Source organism: Podarcis bocagei (genome assembly GCF_964188305.1).
Source record: "Podarcis bocagei genome assembly, chromosome: 15".
NCBI classification, from domain to species: Eukaryota; Metazoa; Chordata; class Lepidosauria; order Squamata; family Lacertidae; genus Podarcis; species Podarcis bocagei.
The window spans coordinates 14,850,124-14,867,596 of NC_138141.1; the positions used below are offsets into that span (position 1 = coordinate 14,850,124).

General features: G+C 45.7%; 1 protein-coding gene across 6 annotated transcripts in view; it reads left to right on the forward strand.

The window, feature by feature from the left end:
- Window positions 1-17,473, forward strand: part of ST3GAL4 (ST3 beta-galactoside alpha-2,3-sialyltransferase 4) — a 179,959-nt gene that overhangs the window by 99,305 nt on the left and 63,181 nt on the right. For 2 of the 6 annotated variants that reach the window (XM_081171783.1, XM_081171781.1), the window contains exons 4-5: window positions 8,870-8,996; window positions 11,247-11,322. Coding sequence is in view for 2 of the 6 variants with exons in the window: in XM_081171793.1 (XP_081027919.1) it covers window positions 11,280-11,318 (39 nt within the window). In the remaining 4 variants the exon portion in view is untranslated. Of the gene's footprint in view, window positions 1-8,869; window positions 8,997-11,246; window positions 11,332-17,473 lie in introns of those variants that run through there. The other 4 variants (XM_081171793.1, XM_081171794.1, XM_081171795.1 and 1 more) reach the window with 3 other exon arrangements.

Here is a 17,473-nt window from a genome sequence, read left to right on the forward strand (position 1 = left end):
GCCCGGGGCTACAGCACCCCAGCACACACACCCCACGCTACGCCCCTGTGTGCAGTACTTTTCTGTCCGTGGAATAAGGCCAGCCACTTTATATGTGCTGATTGTGATGAGACATATATGTTTGCTTTTTAGCCCAGGACTGTTTGCTCCAGGACCCAGGACACAGCGCGGCATCCAGCTAAATCATTGTGCGTGCGTGATGGCTTCTGTGAGCACAATGGAACTTCTCCTTCCCTCTCATATCCCTGTCCCCAAATCTGCTCTGGAGGGTTAGGGGGGAAAGCCTAGAGGGCATTTGGGTAGTGCAGGGGTGGGGGAGGGAGAGAGAGAGAGGGAGGGGAAGTTACGTTGTGATTGCAAAAGCATTCAGCACGTGGGATGGTTTAGCCGAAAGCAACCCATAGGCCACATTAACACCATGCATTTATAGCAGTATCATGCTTTCTCCAGAGAATTCTGGGAGCTGTAGTTAGTTAGGGGTGCTGAGAGTTGTTAGTAGACCCCTATTGTCCCTGTAATATTATTACATAGTGGCTTAGCAATCAGTCCCTCTTCACAGGGAACTCTGGTACAGTAATTATAGTTCTGGGAGGAGAATAGGGGCTGCCTAACAATTCTCAGCACCATCATCAAACTACAGCTCCCAGAACTCTTTGGAGAAAGCCATGGCTGTTTAAAGTGACATGATAGCACTTTTTATGTATGTTGTGAATGTGGTCATAGTCTGAAGGTATGCAATTATCTTGCTTCTGAATCAAAGGGCAAATAGGAATTTTGTCACTGTCCGGAAAGGGAACTCCCCTAGATCCTTATGCTGTGAGTAAAATGCCTTGCCTTCCATGGAGGAAAGGTAGGATGAAAATATAATAAGTCATATCTGGTACATTGTTTCTCCTTGTCATCATTTGTAAGGATGCGTAATCCTTAATTCTCAAACCCCTTATGTGGATTCAAGGTAAATAATCTTAACTCCTGTTCTTGTCTGAAGCTGTCTTCTAGCCTAGTACACTAGTTATTTCTCAGTTTTTTGTTTTCTAAACCAGCCATGTAACAAAATAGAACACATTTCACAGTTCAGTGAATTGACATCTGCAACAGGATGCTATTTCCCCCCCTTGTCTTAATTTGTTGTTGTTTTTTTAATTGGTTCCCCCACCCTTCGGTTTGAATTCCATTTTTAATTGGGTTGGTTCATGCAGAGTTTTCTTTTTTGAAAGCAACAACAGCGATATTGCACCATGTTTCCCATTTCTGCTCCTGGCAGATCAGCTTCCATCTCAGAGTCTTTCCTACTTAAAGCATTTGCAGAATTCTGTTGCACCTCTCCTTTGTACCAGCAGCTGGGCAGGTGGCCTGAGGATTTGTCAGTGTTGGCGACTGTGTGCAGAATTTTAAGTTTTGGAAACCAGGCTGCAGGAAGGACCAGGAAGGTCAAAATCTCTGGGTGCACTACCCATGCTGCTACTTCCCAGCCCCCCCCCAAAAAAAAGACGGGGGGAAAGGGGAGAAGAAAAGAGCAAATCAGCTTAATCTGGCTAGCCAGTTATCAGTTAGTTAGACAAAACAGACTGTGCTAAGTAGAGTCTAGGGAGACCTGTATTTTAGATGAAGATGACTCTGGTTTACACATGCTATTATATGCATTAGTGACCTCTACTGGAGAAGGACAGAGCAGAGTGTGCCTTAGCAAGTGTGTTGTGTTTAGCTTAGTGATAGCTTTTGCTAGCACATAGCTGCTGCTGCCTAATTGGACAGATTGAGCACTTCAGTGGTCTGGGCTGGAGGGGGAGGTGGGACTGCCTACAATAGCTGCACAGCGGTTGGAGCAAATGTAAGATTCCTTCTAATCCCAGCACACTCCTATGCAACAAAATTAATGTAACAAGGATATAGGAAGGAAATTCTATAGATGCAAGAAGTACAGGGCTGAACAGCTTGGAGCTTTCTGCACTGTGTTGTGGGATGCCTTAGGTTGTCTCTTAACTGTGACCTTGAATAAGATTGGTCTAGACTAGGGGTAGCCAACATGGTGGCCCCCCCCCCAGATGTTGCTGGACTCCCAACTTTATATGAGCTCCAGTCGGCATGGCCAATACAGTCGTACCTTGGTTTTTGAACAGCTTAGTTCTCAAACGTTTTGGCTCCCAAATGCCGCAAGCCCAGAAGTGATTGTTCCGGTTTGCAAACTATTTTTGGCAGCCAAACATCCGACGGGGCTTCCGCGGCTTCCGATTGGCTGCAGGAGCTTCTTACAGCCAATCAGAAGCCGCGCTTTGGTTTCCGAATGTTTTGGAAGTCAAACAGACTTCCAAAACGGATTCCGTTTGACTTCCAAGTTACGACTGTATTAAGGGAGGATGGCAGTTAATACTCTGACAACATCTGGTTGGGGAAGCCTTTTAGACCATTCTCCTCCTCTTCGTTCCTCATAAGATACACAACAAAAAACTATAATACAGCACATTAGTGAGCAGTTTCAAGCTGTTGTGATGACCCTACATAGAGAACATCATATAAAACTCTTTGAAAGCTATTCATCCCTGCAGTCTCTAACTACTGGGAAATAAATATTTAAGAATAAATATTATGTCACACCATAGCATTGCTAAGTGAACCTCTTGGGTCAGAGATTTTGTTGGATCATAACATTTATGTCTAGACATTTCAGCAATGTGCTACCCTAGACAGCCCATAGTGGGAAAGCGGAGAAACCTCGTGACATCCGTCCAGTCTTCTTCCAACATGTAGTCCACACAAATATAAACTTCAATAGTACTTTGGCACAGAATCACTTGTTAACTCTCGGGAAAACAGATGTATGTGGGGACGCCAACTCATAAAGTGCCGTCCAGAATTGGTAAACATTGTAAAAATATAAAACAGAAAATAAAAGTGGAAATCCTAGTTAAACATTACTTACAGTATGGGTGCAGGGCATGAGATAGGAGATTTTGCTTTGCTGAGCAAGTTGTTCCTATAAAGAAGGAATATATTTAGATATAAACTCCCCTATGTGGATTACGAGGGTTCATACTAGAGAAGGCTTAACGACAAAGCATAATATTTGTTTCTGTTAAGATAAGAGTATGAGTTTCCTTCGGAAACATGATAGTAATACGTTCCTTCACAATGGGGTCACCTCAGCAATTAGGGGTGCTGCATTTTGGGGGTATCTGTACTGCTTTTGATTACAGTGCAGCGGCTGTCAGTCAAGTCATAGCATGATAAATGTGAGATTTGTGGTGTGTTATGTGAGTTATAATAGAATAAAAATTTACCAGATTATCAACCTGTTATTTTAAAAAGCTGGAACAAGGCCTTTTGAAGTTACCGGTAGTTAGGGTTAGCTGTTTTAGGATACAGTGGGTTATATTTATATCTGTGTATGAAACAAAATGTGAACCAATTTTGCTTGGATATGCTGCATCAGAAAAATTTGTCATAAGCAGTTTTTATCAAGAAGCACTACACAAGTTTTGAGTTTTATTGTACTGTGTGTGGATAAATACAGGTATATAGGCTTTTGGGCTGGGGAGACGAATCGGTGTTTATTTTTATATGCCTTTGAGGCTTATCTGATTCTCTGTAGTTTATTGCAGAGTGTGTTGAATATTGCTTACAAGTTGAGCGTTTAAACCGTATATATTGTGAAAATTATGGTTTGAGACTGAAGTATTTGTTCATGACAGCTTATTAGGTGTTATACACTTCCTAGAGTGTGTAATTTTGTATGCTTTTACAACTCCCCCCCCCCCTTGATAAAGAGTTTCGTGAAATTGTGTTGGGACCACATCTACTTGCACAGTTATTTTTGTTTTGTCTTTGACTGTGTACCCATGCTTATACCCTGTAACTTGTAAGGCAAGTGTTTGCATTTTGAGACCCAGCATGGCATACCATCCAAACACTGATGAAAATAGGGCTGTCCTATTCCATAATTAACTATTTATACCCTGCCCATCTGACTGGGTTTCCCCAGACGCTCTTGGCAGCTTCCAACATATATAAAACACATAATAAAGCATTAAACATTGAAAAACTTCCCTGAACAGAGCTTCATTCAGATGGTTTAGTGGTTGGATAACTCCATACCCTTCAACATTTCTCCGATGAAAATAGGGACATCCTACCATACCCTCCAGCATTTTTTTTGAGGGAAGTAGGGATGTCCTAAGGAAAAGCGGGATATTCCAGGATCAAATCAGAAACTGGGACAACTTCTGTAAATCCGGGACTGTCCCTGGAAAATAGGGACACTTGGAGGAGCTGGTGTGGTGTTCTGCTGGGATGAGGAACCTGTGGCCTTCCAGATGTTGAAGGACTCCAGCTCCAGCTTCCATCAGCTTCAGAGTAGCATGGCCAATAGTCAGGGATAATGGCCCTTGGATTCCTGGAATGCCACAGGTTCCCCATCCCTGGTATAGTGGGTAGGGTATATGCCTGGGAGGGGGACCCCTGTCTGAAACCCAAGAGAGTGACTGCTGGTTAGTGCTGACAACAATGAGTTAGATGGTCTGACTTTATATAAGGCAGCTTCCTATGTTCTTTTGATCCCTCCTTTCCGCTTCTCTTTGATCAAGGTGGCCCAACTTTTCATACCAAGTGGGCCGCAAGAGTACTTCAACACAGAACCCGTGGGCCACAAACTGAATTAAAATTCCATATCGTAGATTAAAGTGTTTGCAATATATTTAAGATGATTTAAAATACACAGGTAATATATACCCTCAAAGACACAATTAATTATTAAACAAAGGTATGCACTTTCGATAACAATGCACTACACAATAAATACATTTTAAAGGCTTTAATATGTTTTTTCCTTGAATGTTGAAGACGGCCGCAAAAAAAAGGGCCGCAGGTTGGATTACCCTGTCTTCGATATATTTATTCTATTATTTCTACAGCCAGGGTGGAGAACCTCTGGCCTTCCAGATGTTGTTGTTCCAGATGGTCCTTGACCGTTTGGGCTGTGGCTGATGGGACTTGGAGGATGGCAGCTTCCTCATCCCCTGCTCTGCAATCTTGCAGGCATTAGCTGGGCTTCACTTCAAGAGGATCACTGTGTTTCTGTTTGCTAGCTAAAAGGACAACTATAGTGGTTACAGGTGAGAAGGCATTGCAGGCAGACAGGTGGGCAGACTCTGCGCCCAGCATAGAAATGCCACAGAATTCTGCAGGAGGGATAGTCCCATTTTGATTCTTCTTTTGCAGCCCTCAGCAGGCTAGTATTTCTTTTTCGCAGGCTACATAGGTTTTGTGGGCTTTTTTGTAACCTTAGCAGCTGCCATCGCTTTCCAACTCCATGCTGTTTCACAATCACAAAATCCGCCCATATAGCCAGAGAAGAAAGAAGAAGATGTCGGTGGTATAACCACATTTTCAATAACGTGCAGTCTCTCTCTACTCTCCCTTAATTTTTATTTTTCATTTTTGAATATGTCCACTAAATGTGGAAAATGTTGCCTTTTTATTTTTAACATCTCCAGCAGGCTTTTATTGCTGCAAAAACGCTGTAATTTAACATGAGCAGTGATCATGTACTAGACACAGATTCAAACAGATAGATGGGGTTTAGACAGATTAGAGGGCCAGTTGTTCTTAGGAATTGATAGCTAAGGCTCCCTCTGCTTCTCACCTGTATTGAAATTGTTCCTCAGAGGCAGTTGTACATTTTTGCCTATATCTATCTATCTATCTATCTATCTATCTATCTATCTATCTATCTATCTATCATCTATCTAATTTGTATTTGTTTCAAACATCTGTATTTGTTTCAAACCCTATGCCCAGGTTTCAGTGTTCGAAACCCCCATTGTTCTAGGTCAGGGGTCAGCAAACTTTTTCAGCAAGGGGCTGGTCCACTGTCCCTCAGACCTTGTTGGGGGCCGGACTATATTTTTTTTTTTGGGGGGGGATGAATGAATTCCTATTCCCCACAAATGAACCAGAGATGCCTTTTAAATAAAAGCACACATTCTACTCATATAAAAACACGCTGATTCCCAGACCGTCCGCAGGCCAGATTTAGAGGTGATTGGGCCAGATCCGGCCCCCGGGCCTTAGTTTGCCTACCCATGTTCTAGGTGCATTTTGCGACAGGGAATTTCATTAGTGTGAGCAGCTTCTGAGCTCTGGACACAATACTGTGCTTAAGATTTCAGATTAAAACTGCAGAGTGGAAGGAAAGGCTGCCTCCCCACTTCCAGCTACTCTCTGAAGACTGGAGAAGAGGCCCCCTTAAGAATATTGGAGGGGTGGACAGGGGAAGGACTACCACCCCATGTGAAAAATGAACATAATATTTTAGCTGCAGCACATTCATTTTCAGGTTTGTATTCTTGTTATAAAAAAGCGCCCCTAGACATTTCATTGTTGCACCCATAACCTTGGTTTAAGGTGCCATTTACCGTATTTTTCGCCCCATAAGACGCACCGGCCCATAAGACGCACCTAGATTTTAGGGGGGGAAATAAAGGGAAAAAAATTTATTTCCCCCCCAGGTGCGCTGCGCTAATCCAGAAGCTTGGGGCCAGCTGAGCTCAGCACGCCCCAAGCTTCTGCATGCCGGCAAGCAGTCCGCTGCCGCCCCAAGCCTCGCGCACCCAGCGGGACCTCCTGCCGGGTGCGGGAGGCTTGGGGCGGCAGCGGACTGCTTGCGCGCACCGAGAAGCTTGGGGCGGGCTGAGCTCAGCTGGCCCCAAGCTTCTAGGTGCGCGCAAGCAGTCCGCTGCCGCCCCAAGCCTCGCGCACCCAGCGGGACCTCCTGCCGGGTGCGCAAGGCTTGCAGACACTCGCCCGAAGCAGGGGGAGCCCTCCAGAGGGCTCCCCGTGCTTCGGGCGACAGGCTGCCGCCCCAAGCCTCGCGCACCCGGTCGGACCTCCTGCCGGGCGCGCGAGGCTTGCAGGCATTCGCCCCATAAGACGCACCCCGATTTCCCCTTCATTTTTGGAGGGGAAAAAGTGCGTCTTATGGGGCAAAAAATACGGTAGCTCCTGGCTTTCATATCTCAGTTTTTAACACTGCCAGGTTTTCACAGAGCGTACAAGTAGATAAAAATAAATGTAAAATATCTCCAGTAACTCAATAGACATAGAAACAGCAAGCCCAGATAGAATGAATGTAAAATGAAGGGATATATTCCCTTTGGGCCGTTACACTACCTAAACGCTTTATTTGGGCTGGAGGTCACCAGCCAGTTGCCTCTCGTTGTGACCCGGCATTATAATTCGGTGACTTATTAGGGTGTCAGGATCCACCTGAGCCTCTTTTAAACTGAGTAGGACTTAGCATGCAGTTTGCACAAAGTGAGAGTGCGGCTGGGGCAATGAGCCGTTCTGTGTCCTGCCATTCCACGCTGGAGCCGTCGAGCCCTGCTGTGCTCTTGAGATTGCTTTGGCTGACTGCCTTTGATGCAGCGAACCTTAGCAGAATCCGCCAAAGGCATTTCTGCATGAAGCCGTGTCACTTCTCTCTTCTTTGGAGAGAGCCTGCTTGTTTTCTTTGGTTGCAGCTTGGTGATTCACTGGGCAGTGAGGGAGCTACTTATCACACATCCTTGTTCTCCTGCTCTTAAGCCCGGGGACTTTCAGAATAGTTGACGTTTTTATAAACATCAACTAATAGCAACAGCAGTGTGGCATAGTGTCAGAGCAAAATTGTAAGGAGACCAAAAAGTTGATCAGGCCTGGGTGGAAGAAGGAGGACTTCGCTGGCTGGCCCTGGAACAAAACTGGGAGTGGTACCTAGCAAGGCTCCTTGGGGGAAATGTTCCACAGCTGGCGCACCGCAGCAGAAAAAGGCCCTTTCTCCTGCCACCACCCACTTCAGAAGGTGTTGGGGAGAGACTATAAAACTTCGGCAGGTTCTTGTGGGTAAACTTCAGCAGTAGACATGAGGGACAGCAGGACTCCTCTTTCATGTACAGTATCGGGAAACATTGTTGGTAGCCTTGTTGTTTTTAAATCTATCCACCTTTCTGCTTAAAAGCTTCTGAGGTAACTGACAACTTTAAAAACAAATGAAAACGATATCTCCGCCTTTAAAACAACATTTAAAACCAACAAAACCAGGCATTCCGCCTTGGTCTCCTTTGACAGAATTAAAGCAGCACGACCTTATGGTTTTAGTGTGTTTCTTATGCTTTTTCAGGTATGTTCCCTCTCTGCCATGGCTGCAAGGAGATCGGAAACTTTTCCTACCAATTTCAACTAGCCACAGTTTAGTGTTATGCCTGGATCCTAAACTGTGGTTTATCATAAACTACGGTTAGTTCAGACAAGCCAGGTTTATAACCTATGGCTTGAATCAACTAGTCATAATTAAGGCGGACCGTTGCCTGTGTGAGTTTAGAAATAATGCCGAGCTATGTTTGAAGTTGTGGTAAGGCTTTGCTGTTGTTGTTAAATAAGGTTATTTGAGGGGGGGAACTCTTGGCACTCTCGCTTTAAAATTCTTCAAATTGGCTGGCCCCCTGAAAATCTACAAATACCCCCCCAAAAGAAAATAGATAGAAGACACATGGTCCTGTGGAAGCGGACATGTTCCTTTCCATTCCTTCTCCTACCTCCCTTTTCCATTTTTCTTTTCACCAGTTCACACTTAAGATTTTGTAGTTATTGAACATGCCCCTTCCTCATTGGACTATAAAATAATAATTATTATTTAATCTTTTAAATTATTATTTTGCACCTCAGGTGTGTTTTTCTAAACACTTTTTTAATGGTTCTGCAAACCTTGGAGTTCCCTTTAGCATGTTGATATTCCTCCCCACCCCCTCGGTAGTCCTGTTTTGGCTACAATATTGCCAATATTGCCTTGCAGCATCCCTTTGAAGTACATAGCATTGTTATTGTTTCTCTTTTACAGATGGGGAACCTGAGGCACAGAGAGTCTCATAATCTTGCCCAAAGTTTCCCACTAGCCCAGCTGGAAGGAGAAATCAGGAGTCCTGCAGCTGCTCGACACCACTGCATTGCATAGTGTGCAAGGAGGGGTAAGCAGAGATTGTTGGTAGTTACTGGAATGAATGGACTTCATTCCAATGACAACTGCATTGGCGCCATCTGGATATGCTTTATTAAATGTTGTCTGCCTGCCTGCCTCATCTGGACGATGTGTACTAGGGTGTTGGCAGGAAAACCTCACAGAGAGAAAGGTTTCACCATGGCTCTTTGAGTTGGAATTGGTAGGAATAGACAGGGAGACTCAGTAGGCTACCTAGATATATGTAGACATTGACTGCTTACTTGGTTCATCTAGTAGAAGCTATTTCCACCCCTTCCCTCAGTCAACCATGCAGGCCAAAGTATAACAAAAGCTGTGATTCTCTGATTAAAACCACCATATCCCTTGTTCCAGAGGCCAGGCCAAGTGATGACTGATAGGATTGCAGCTATGTAGAGTTTTAGTGCCTTATCAGGATGTAAACGTTCCTGTTTACAATACAAATAAATCCTTTATGCAGTCTTTGCAGCTAATTGCACAGTGGCCTCAGAGGGAATGGTTGAAGAAGAGGTTGTCATCATAGCTGATACTTTAAAATGTGCTACACAGACAGTGGTTATTGGGGTGCAGTCTACAGGCTATCAAGGGCTACTAGCAAGGATGGCTATTTTCCACGTCCACTGTCAGAGGCAGGATGCCCCAGAATGCTAATGCTTAGAGAGCTGATGCTCTCAGGTACTGCTTTTGGGCTTCTCGTGAGCACCTGTTGAGCCACTGTGTGCTGGTCCCGGGGGGTAGGTTACCGTTATCGTAGTCAAAGATCTGTCCTGAGTCACTAGCCTGGAAACAGTCCACAAGAAGCGAGGCGAGGTCCGAAGCAGGAAGCCGGGCGGGGACAGGCACACTGGAAGGTCAGAAGCAGGAAGCCGGGCGGGGAACAGGAACACTGGAAAGTCAGGTCTGGGTCCGGGTAGGAGCAGGTACTCAACGACAACGTTGCTTCCGCAACCTGGGGCCGGGCTGACTGGCCTTTACCTTCTCTGAGGCCAGGGGCGATCCCGGCCCCCAGGAGACCCGCCTCTCCTGGCCTTAAGGCAAGCACTCCTCCTGGGAGAAACCAGTTCCCTTCGCCTCTCTGCCCTGAGCCTCTGCAGTTCAGGAGAGGCTGAAGGGTTACTGGGCCCAGGGGGAGACTCACCTGTAGGCACTAAGTCCTCAACCACCTCTGGAGCCAGAATGGATTCACCTGGTGCCTGCTGCTGAGGATCCGGCACAGGTGTAGGTGTCTCAGAATCAAGGCCCTGCCCCAGTTCAGCCGGCCCTGGAGGCGGGGACTCCTGTGCAGGCTGGGATTCCTCTGGTTCATCCTCTGAATCGGAATCCCAGGCCATCACACACTGTGAGAACAGGATGCTGGATAAGAGGGGTCGTTGGCCTGATCCAGTGGGTTCTTCTCATGGTCTTACAACAGTTATGGAATCTGGCAACTTGAGCTCTGCTCTGGTAAACTTATGCCGTGTGGCAGAACTTCTCAATCCAGGTCAGAATCTGGCAGGTGCAAATTCCATAAGCATCCCACTTTCCCCCTCTTCTCTCATTTTTTTTTTTGTGGCACGCTGAGACCAGTTCCCACAAGCTTTTCAGCATGGCAGGATATGAGTTATCACAAAACATGGGTTGAATTGCAACTGGCTGTTTGGGCAAGCAGTTACCTATCCTTTTGTCTTTTATCCAGATTTGTGACTTAACCCATGAGAAACTCTTCTACCTGTGGTGAGATTCATGTTCCGTCTCCATTTCTGGAGCCTCTCTGGGAATGTTTTAAACAAAAGAAGAAACAAGAAACACAGATTCCTTTGTGTTTCCTGTCCCTTCTGCCTCCTCCCCACTTGTTTAACCCCATTTCTACCAAGGGGTATTCTCCTTGTGTCCAGTTGCAACCCCCCAAAAGCCATCAAATGCCAAGACTTATTGAAAGGTTTATGTAAATTCAACCTCCGCTTGAATGTGTACTGTGCTAAGGGATGGAGCTTAGTGGTAGAACATTTTTACTTGCATGCAGAAGGTTGTAGGTTCAATCCCTGGCATCCCCCAGTAGGACTGGGAGAAAGACTCTTGCTTGAAGCCCTGGAGAGCTGCTGCCAGTCAGTGTAGGAAATGCTGAACTAGATTGACCAATGGTTCTGACTCAGTATGAGGCAGATTCCTAAAGCAACACTCAGCTGCCCATTTCATTTATTTACTGTATTTTACTGCCTGCCCAATTCATTTGCATTTTTCTTTGTTTATTTCTCCACAGACAAAAAAAAATGGGATTGTAGATTCCCAGCCCATGGAGGTGATGCTGTCTTGGTTTGGGAAGGAGAGGACTGTAAGTAAGTAAAGTTTTAAAGTTGCGTTATATGGTAGCTCGATGGTGATTAGGAAGCATGGAGACGTGTGAAATGGGACAGCAATGTGTTTCTCTCTCCCAATTTTATTTCTCTCTACGATGGGCATGTGGTGTGCTTTGGAAGCAGATCACAGTTCACCTCTGTGTCATATATTTCGCTGTACTGAGGTGATAACCAAGTGTCTCTCCATTGCAAATATAGCCAGGTTTCTTAAAGCCAGTTGGGACCCTGTTTGGAATTAACATGTACTAAGTGGGAACCGCAATAAAAGTGTCCTACATTTATAGGACATGACTCCCCACCCCCTAAAGAATTCTGGGAACTGTAGTTTGTTAAGGGTGCTGGGATTTGTAACTCTGTAAGTGGTGAACAACTTCCCAGGATTCTTTGGGGGAAGCAATGTGTTTTAAGCATGCCCTAGATGTATGGTGCATATACAGCTCCTGTTCAGGATTCCATTCAACTCCATTCTAATCCCCTCCCCAAAAACCAGCCCTCATGGGGTTGTTTTGCCCCCCCCCCTTAAGAGTCTCCCCCCCACCCTGCAAGCCTTGGGGTTTTCACCAAGAGTGCTCATACCTTCCACTTGGTTGGTGGGTGGTGCTGTTTTCACTACTTAAAGAGCACCATTCACAGCTTGAACGTTAGAAACCAGAAGACAATGAATGTTGTGTCCTTCCTTTCTTAATTTGGAGCCAGGTTGATGGCAAAAGAGTCCCTCTCCATGCTTCTTCTCCCTGCTAGAGAAATGTACATATGCAGGCTGCGTACATAGAGGCTTCCCACACTGTGGCAAATATTAGTGGGGATGGGGATTCCCTCCGCGCACTCTTGGAAGTTGCTATTTGCCAAAATTAAAAGAGACCCAGGAGATCAAATCTGACATCTCAGCTGTCTTACAGAGTTTATCCCTTACTGTGCCCATTTTACAGATTGAGGGATTGAGGCTGGAAGAGGAAAGAACAGCTTGCTTAAGGCTACGTAGTGAGTTCATAGCAGAAGTGATTTCTAAACCAGGAACTTCCTAACAGCTTGGTCTCTTCTCTTCTCTTCTCTTCTCTTCTCTTCTCTTCTCTTCTCTATTGTACCAGTTGTTGTCTTTTTAAAGTAGTCAGTGGTTATTCAGGTATCTTCACATCCCTAAGTTTAGCATTCACGTCATTGGATTTTAAAAACAGTAGCATTTTAGACTACTTTTTAAAGTATATGTCTGATACTCCTGTTAAAGATTGGATAGGCACCATCTCAGTTGTTTTTTCCAGCACCTAATAAAGACCTTCCTCTTTCAGCAAGCATTTTAAAGTAGAGATCATTCCCAGTCTGTATTGGCATTGTTTTAAAATGTTTTGATTGTTTTATCACCTGTGTATTTGCCACCCTGGGCTCATTTGGGAGGAAGGGTAGGATATAAATAAATAAAGTATTAGTAGCATGCATTGCAAGAAAAAAATGTTTGTGGAATGTCCTGGGTTTAAATGTAAGAATATTACAACTTTATTCACAACTTACACTTGCAAACAAAGGTTTTGTGCTTAGAAATAGGTAGCCTTGAAGCTCTGACCTCTTGATCCAGACATAGCCATGGTCATGAGGCTGCAAGCTTGTTGCAGACTCAGCAACGATGGTTAGGAAATAGGAAGCTTGCTGCTGGAGTTAGTATTTATGGTGATGCTGCACTATCTACAGCAATATTTAGGATTGTTGGCTTTTAAACCAGTGGTTGAAACCAGAGTTCAAAGCTGCTGGCTTGCACTAACCATGGCTAGTGCCCATTCAGGTAATGCTGCACCATAATTAACCCTAACGAGAGAAGGGAAGGTGGAATTAGCACAGGTAAGAGAATGGAGATCTGTGTGAGCCTGGTTTACGCTCCCAATATCCTAACTCTGCTTGGGAGATTATTAGTGTTTACATCAGTACTAGGGTTGTATTTGGAATCCAATAACAAGAGCTTCCAACATGTGATTGTTATCGCTTCAGAGCCTTTGCCACAGAATTAGCATTCCTGTGTTGTAGCGATGTAGATCCTTGAAACATCCGCCTATTCAATGTTGACTTGGCATATGATACCTTTTGGTTTCTTTATTGCATGGTAATGGGTACATATTGCTGTTGGAACGATGACCCTTATTAACGATCACTTAATGATTATTTTGTTACCACTTAACACCTTTTAGCTAACATGTTGGTAAAAAGTAAACACACTTTTATTCCTTCGTTTGGTGCATGTTTATGGATGCATTGAAAACACGACATTTTGTTAGTTATTGGTATTTTACCCTGCCCGTGACCCATTTTTTTTGTCATGTTGTATTATTTATGTGTGTACGATTTTGTAACAAGAAAATAAAAAACTAACTTTTTAAAAAAATAGTAATGTTATGAGTCTTGAACTAGGTGCTGCTGTATATCCCAAGTATTTTAAGATGCAGTCCAAGAATAAGCATATTTAATTTTCCTTCTGCCGAATAAGTGGCACCAATGTAGCTCGTTTCCTCCCTGTCCTCTCCTAGTGACTCTTTTGATGGCTCTGTGTGAAACATCTGAGCAAAATTGCAGCTGATTTAGGTTTGATGAGACCCTAAGCTACTGAAGGTAATGGGGCCCTTTATATGTCCAGCTGTCCTTTGTCAACAACAAATTGTCGCTTTTTTGTGTTGAATATATGCTATATGCTATTTATGGACCTAATAGGTATCTAAAGCCATTTGCACATAACAGAATAGGAGCCTATACAACACAAAACACTGTTGCTGTATGCAGGTTTTATTTTATTTGTTTTTTATCTTATATTTTGGAAATGTACATCCAGTTTTTTTTTCCTTTAATTTTTTTTGGGGCCCCCAGCAGAGTGGGGCCCTAAGCTATAGCTTGTTTAGCTTATATGTAAATCTGGCACTGGGTGTAGGGCATTATTAGTTGTGGTATTACCTAAACTTACATATATTGCATAGTTTCACAGACTTTTTTATGCTGACAGCCCTGTGCAGTTTTTTTATGCTGCTTTATTGTGTTCTTATACAGTTAAACTTGGGCTACAGATGCTTCAGGTTATGTTTTTTCAAGTTACGGATGTGCCAAAACCCGGAAGTACCAGAACGGATTACTTCCGGGTTTTGGTGGTTGCGCATGTGCAGAAGCGCCGAATCGCAACCAATACGTGTGCAGACGCGGCACTGCAGGTTGCGGACACTGCAGGTTGCGAACGTGCTCCCCACATGGATCACATTCACATCCTGAGCGCCCACTGTTGCAACTGGACTTCTCCGCGACCCACTGAGCGACCCACTGAGTGTTCTCCGTGACCCACTGAGTGCTCACCCACTGAGCGCCCACTGGTGCAACTGGACTTCTCCGCGACCCTTCCCCTCTGCAGGGAGGTGGGACCAATTCGGATGGTCCGCCCCCACCACTTAATGGATCCAAATGGTTTCCAGAGAGTGGTAGGGGATGCTTTATCCCATGTTGATGGCCTTTCAGCTGATTCCCTGGTGGCCCGCTGGAATGCGGAGTTAACCAGGGCTATCGACTGTCTGGCTCCGAAGCGCCCTCTCCGATTGCATGGAGCCCGGACAGCCCCGTGGTTTTCCCCGGAGCTGAGGGCGATGAAACAATCGCTGAGACGGCTAGAGCGTCGGTGGCAGAAAACTCACTCCGAATCTGACCGGACACAGGTTAGAGCTCAACGTCGAGCCTACCAAGTGGCGATAGCGACGGCGAAGAAGACTTTCTTCACCGCCTCTATTGCATCTGCAGAAAATAGTAGCAGGAGATTCTTTCAGGTGGTCCGCAATTTAACGGAACCACCTTTACCACCGGGGCCTTGTAAAGACCCCAAGATCTCCTGCAAAGTTTTTTGCAGATAAAATCACTCATATTCGGAAGGAGCTAGACACCACCGTGGGAGCAGGGCTGGGGCGGGAGAGTGCTGGAGCTCTGTCTGGTCAAGTTGCATGGAATCAATTTCAATCCGTTACCCCCGAGGATGTGGACAGGCTGCTTGGACGCGTGAAACCAACCACCTGTCTCCTTGATCCTTGCCCATCCTGGCTAATAAAAGCAAGCTGGGAAGGGCTGGGCGATGGGCTCTGCGGGGTGGTGAATGCTTCCCTCTGTGAGGGAACATTCCCAGATCTGCTGAAAGAGGCGGTCATTAAACCGCTTCTTAAAAAACCATCTTTAGACCCGGCCAGTATGGCCAGCTATCGCCCAGTCTCAAATCTTCCATTCTTGGGCAAGGTGATTGAGCGTGTGGTTGCTGAACAACTCCAGGCACGCCTGGAGGATGCGGACCATTTGGATCCCTTCCAATCGGGGTTCAGGCCTCATCATGGGACTGAAACTGCCTTGGTCGCACTGGTTGATGATCTCCGGCGAGCTAGGGACAAAGGTGAGAGTTGTTTCCTAGTTCTGCTGGATCTGTCAGCGGCCTTTGATACAATCGACCATAACATCCTTCTGGACCGTCTAGAGGGGTTGGGAGCTGGGGGCACTGTTATACAGTGGTTTCGCTCCTTCCTCCTGGGCCGTGTTCAGAAAGTGGTGGTGGGGGATGAGTGTTCAGACCCTTGGGCCCTCACTTGTGGGGTGCCTCAGGGTTCCGTCCTCTTCCCCATGCTTTTTAACATCTATATGAAGCCGCTGGGAGAGATCATCAGGGGGTTTGGACTGGGTGTCCATCAATATGCAGATGATACCCAGCTCTACCTCTCTTTCAAATCAGAACCAGTGAAGGCGGTGAAGGTCCTGTGTGAGTGCCTGGAGGCGGTTGGAGGATGGATGGCGGCTAATGGATTGAAGTTGAATCCTGACAAGAAAGAAGTACTGTTCTTGGGGGACAGGGGGCGGGTGGGTGTGGAGGACTCCCTGGTCCTGAATGGGGTAACTGTGCCCCTGAAGGACCAGGTGCGTAGCCTGGGAGTCATTTTGGACTCACAGCTGTCCATGGAGGCGCAGGTTAATTCTGTATCCAGGGCAGCTGTCTACCAACTCCACCTGGTATGCCTGAGACCCTGAGACCCACCTGAGACCCTACCTGCCCGTGGACTGTCTCGCCAGAGTGGTGCATGCTCTAGTTATCTCCCGCTTGGACTACTGCAATGCGCTCTACGTAGGGCTACCTTTGAAGGTGACTCGGAAACTACAGCTAATCCAGAATGCAGCAGCTAGATTGGTGACTGGGGGCAGCCGCCGAGACCACATAACACCGGTCTTGAAAGACCTACATTGGCTCCCAGTACGTTTCCGAGCACAATTCAAAGTGCTGGTGTTGACCTTTAAAGCCCTAAACGGCCTCGGCCCAGTATACCTGAAGGAGCGTCTCCACCCCCATCGTTCTGCCCGGACGCTGAGGTCCAGCGCCGAGGGCCTTCTGGCGGTTCCCTCATTGCAAGAAGCAAAGCTACAGGGAACCAGGCAGAGGGCCTTTTCGGTAGTGGCACCCGCCCTGTGGAACGCCCTCCCATCAGATGTCAAAACGATAAACAACTACCTGACATTCAGAAGATATCTTAAGGCAGCCCTGTTCAGGGAAGTTGTTAATGTATGATATTTTAGTGTTTTTTTGGTTTCTATGGAAGCCGCCAAGAGTGGCTGGGGAAACCCAGCCAGATGGGCGGGGTACAAATAATAAATTATTATTACTGTATTTCTGTACTCCACCCTAATATGAGAGGGAAGTAATTAAAAGCTTTTATAGCACTGCTAGATAAGATATTCTGGGTGTATTCAAGCTAAGCCATTTGCATATGTGAACATGCTCTTTTCTCGAGGGCGTTTGAGCCAGAGGACATTGGTATAGGTGTGGCTGTTGAATGCCAGAAGTGCATGTTAAAAAAGGCACTTGTCAGCAAGATAAGTTCTCAAAGCAAAAGTTAGCTTCACCATATGAAAAGGTGTTTACAGTGTGAATCAGAAGAATGGCTTTGCCTTGGCTCTTGAGGAGATTCAATTGCTCTGCATGTGTGCACCTTTCTTGGTAATTTGGTGGCAGAGCTTTTCTTGGTTCACATGCTCTGCAATGTTACACTGCTTGAAAATCCACCCATGAAAATAGACACAGCTGTCATCAAAAGCCGTTAACAGGTATGTGCACACCCATTTTTAATACATTGGACACAGGACAGGAAGTAAA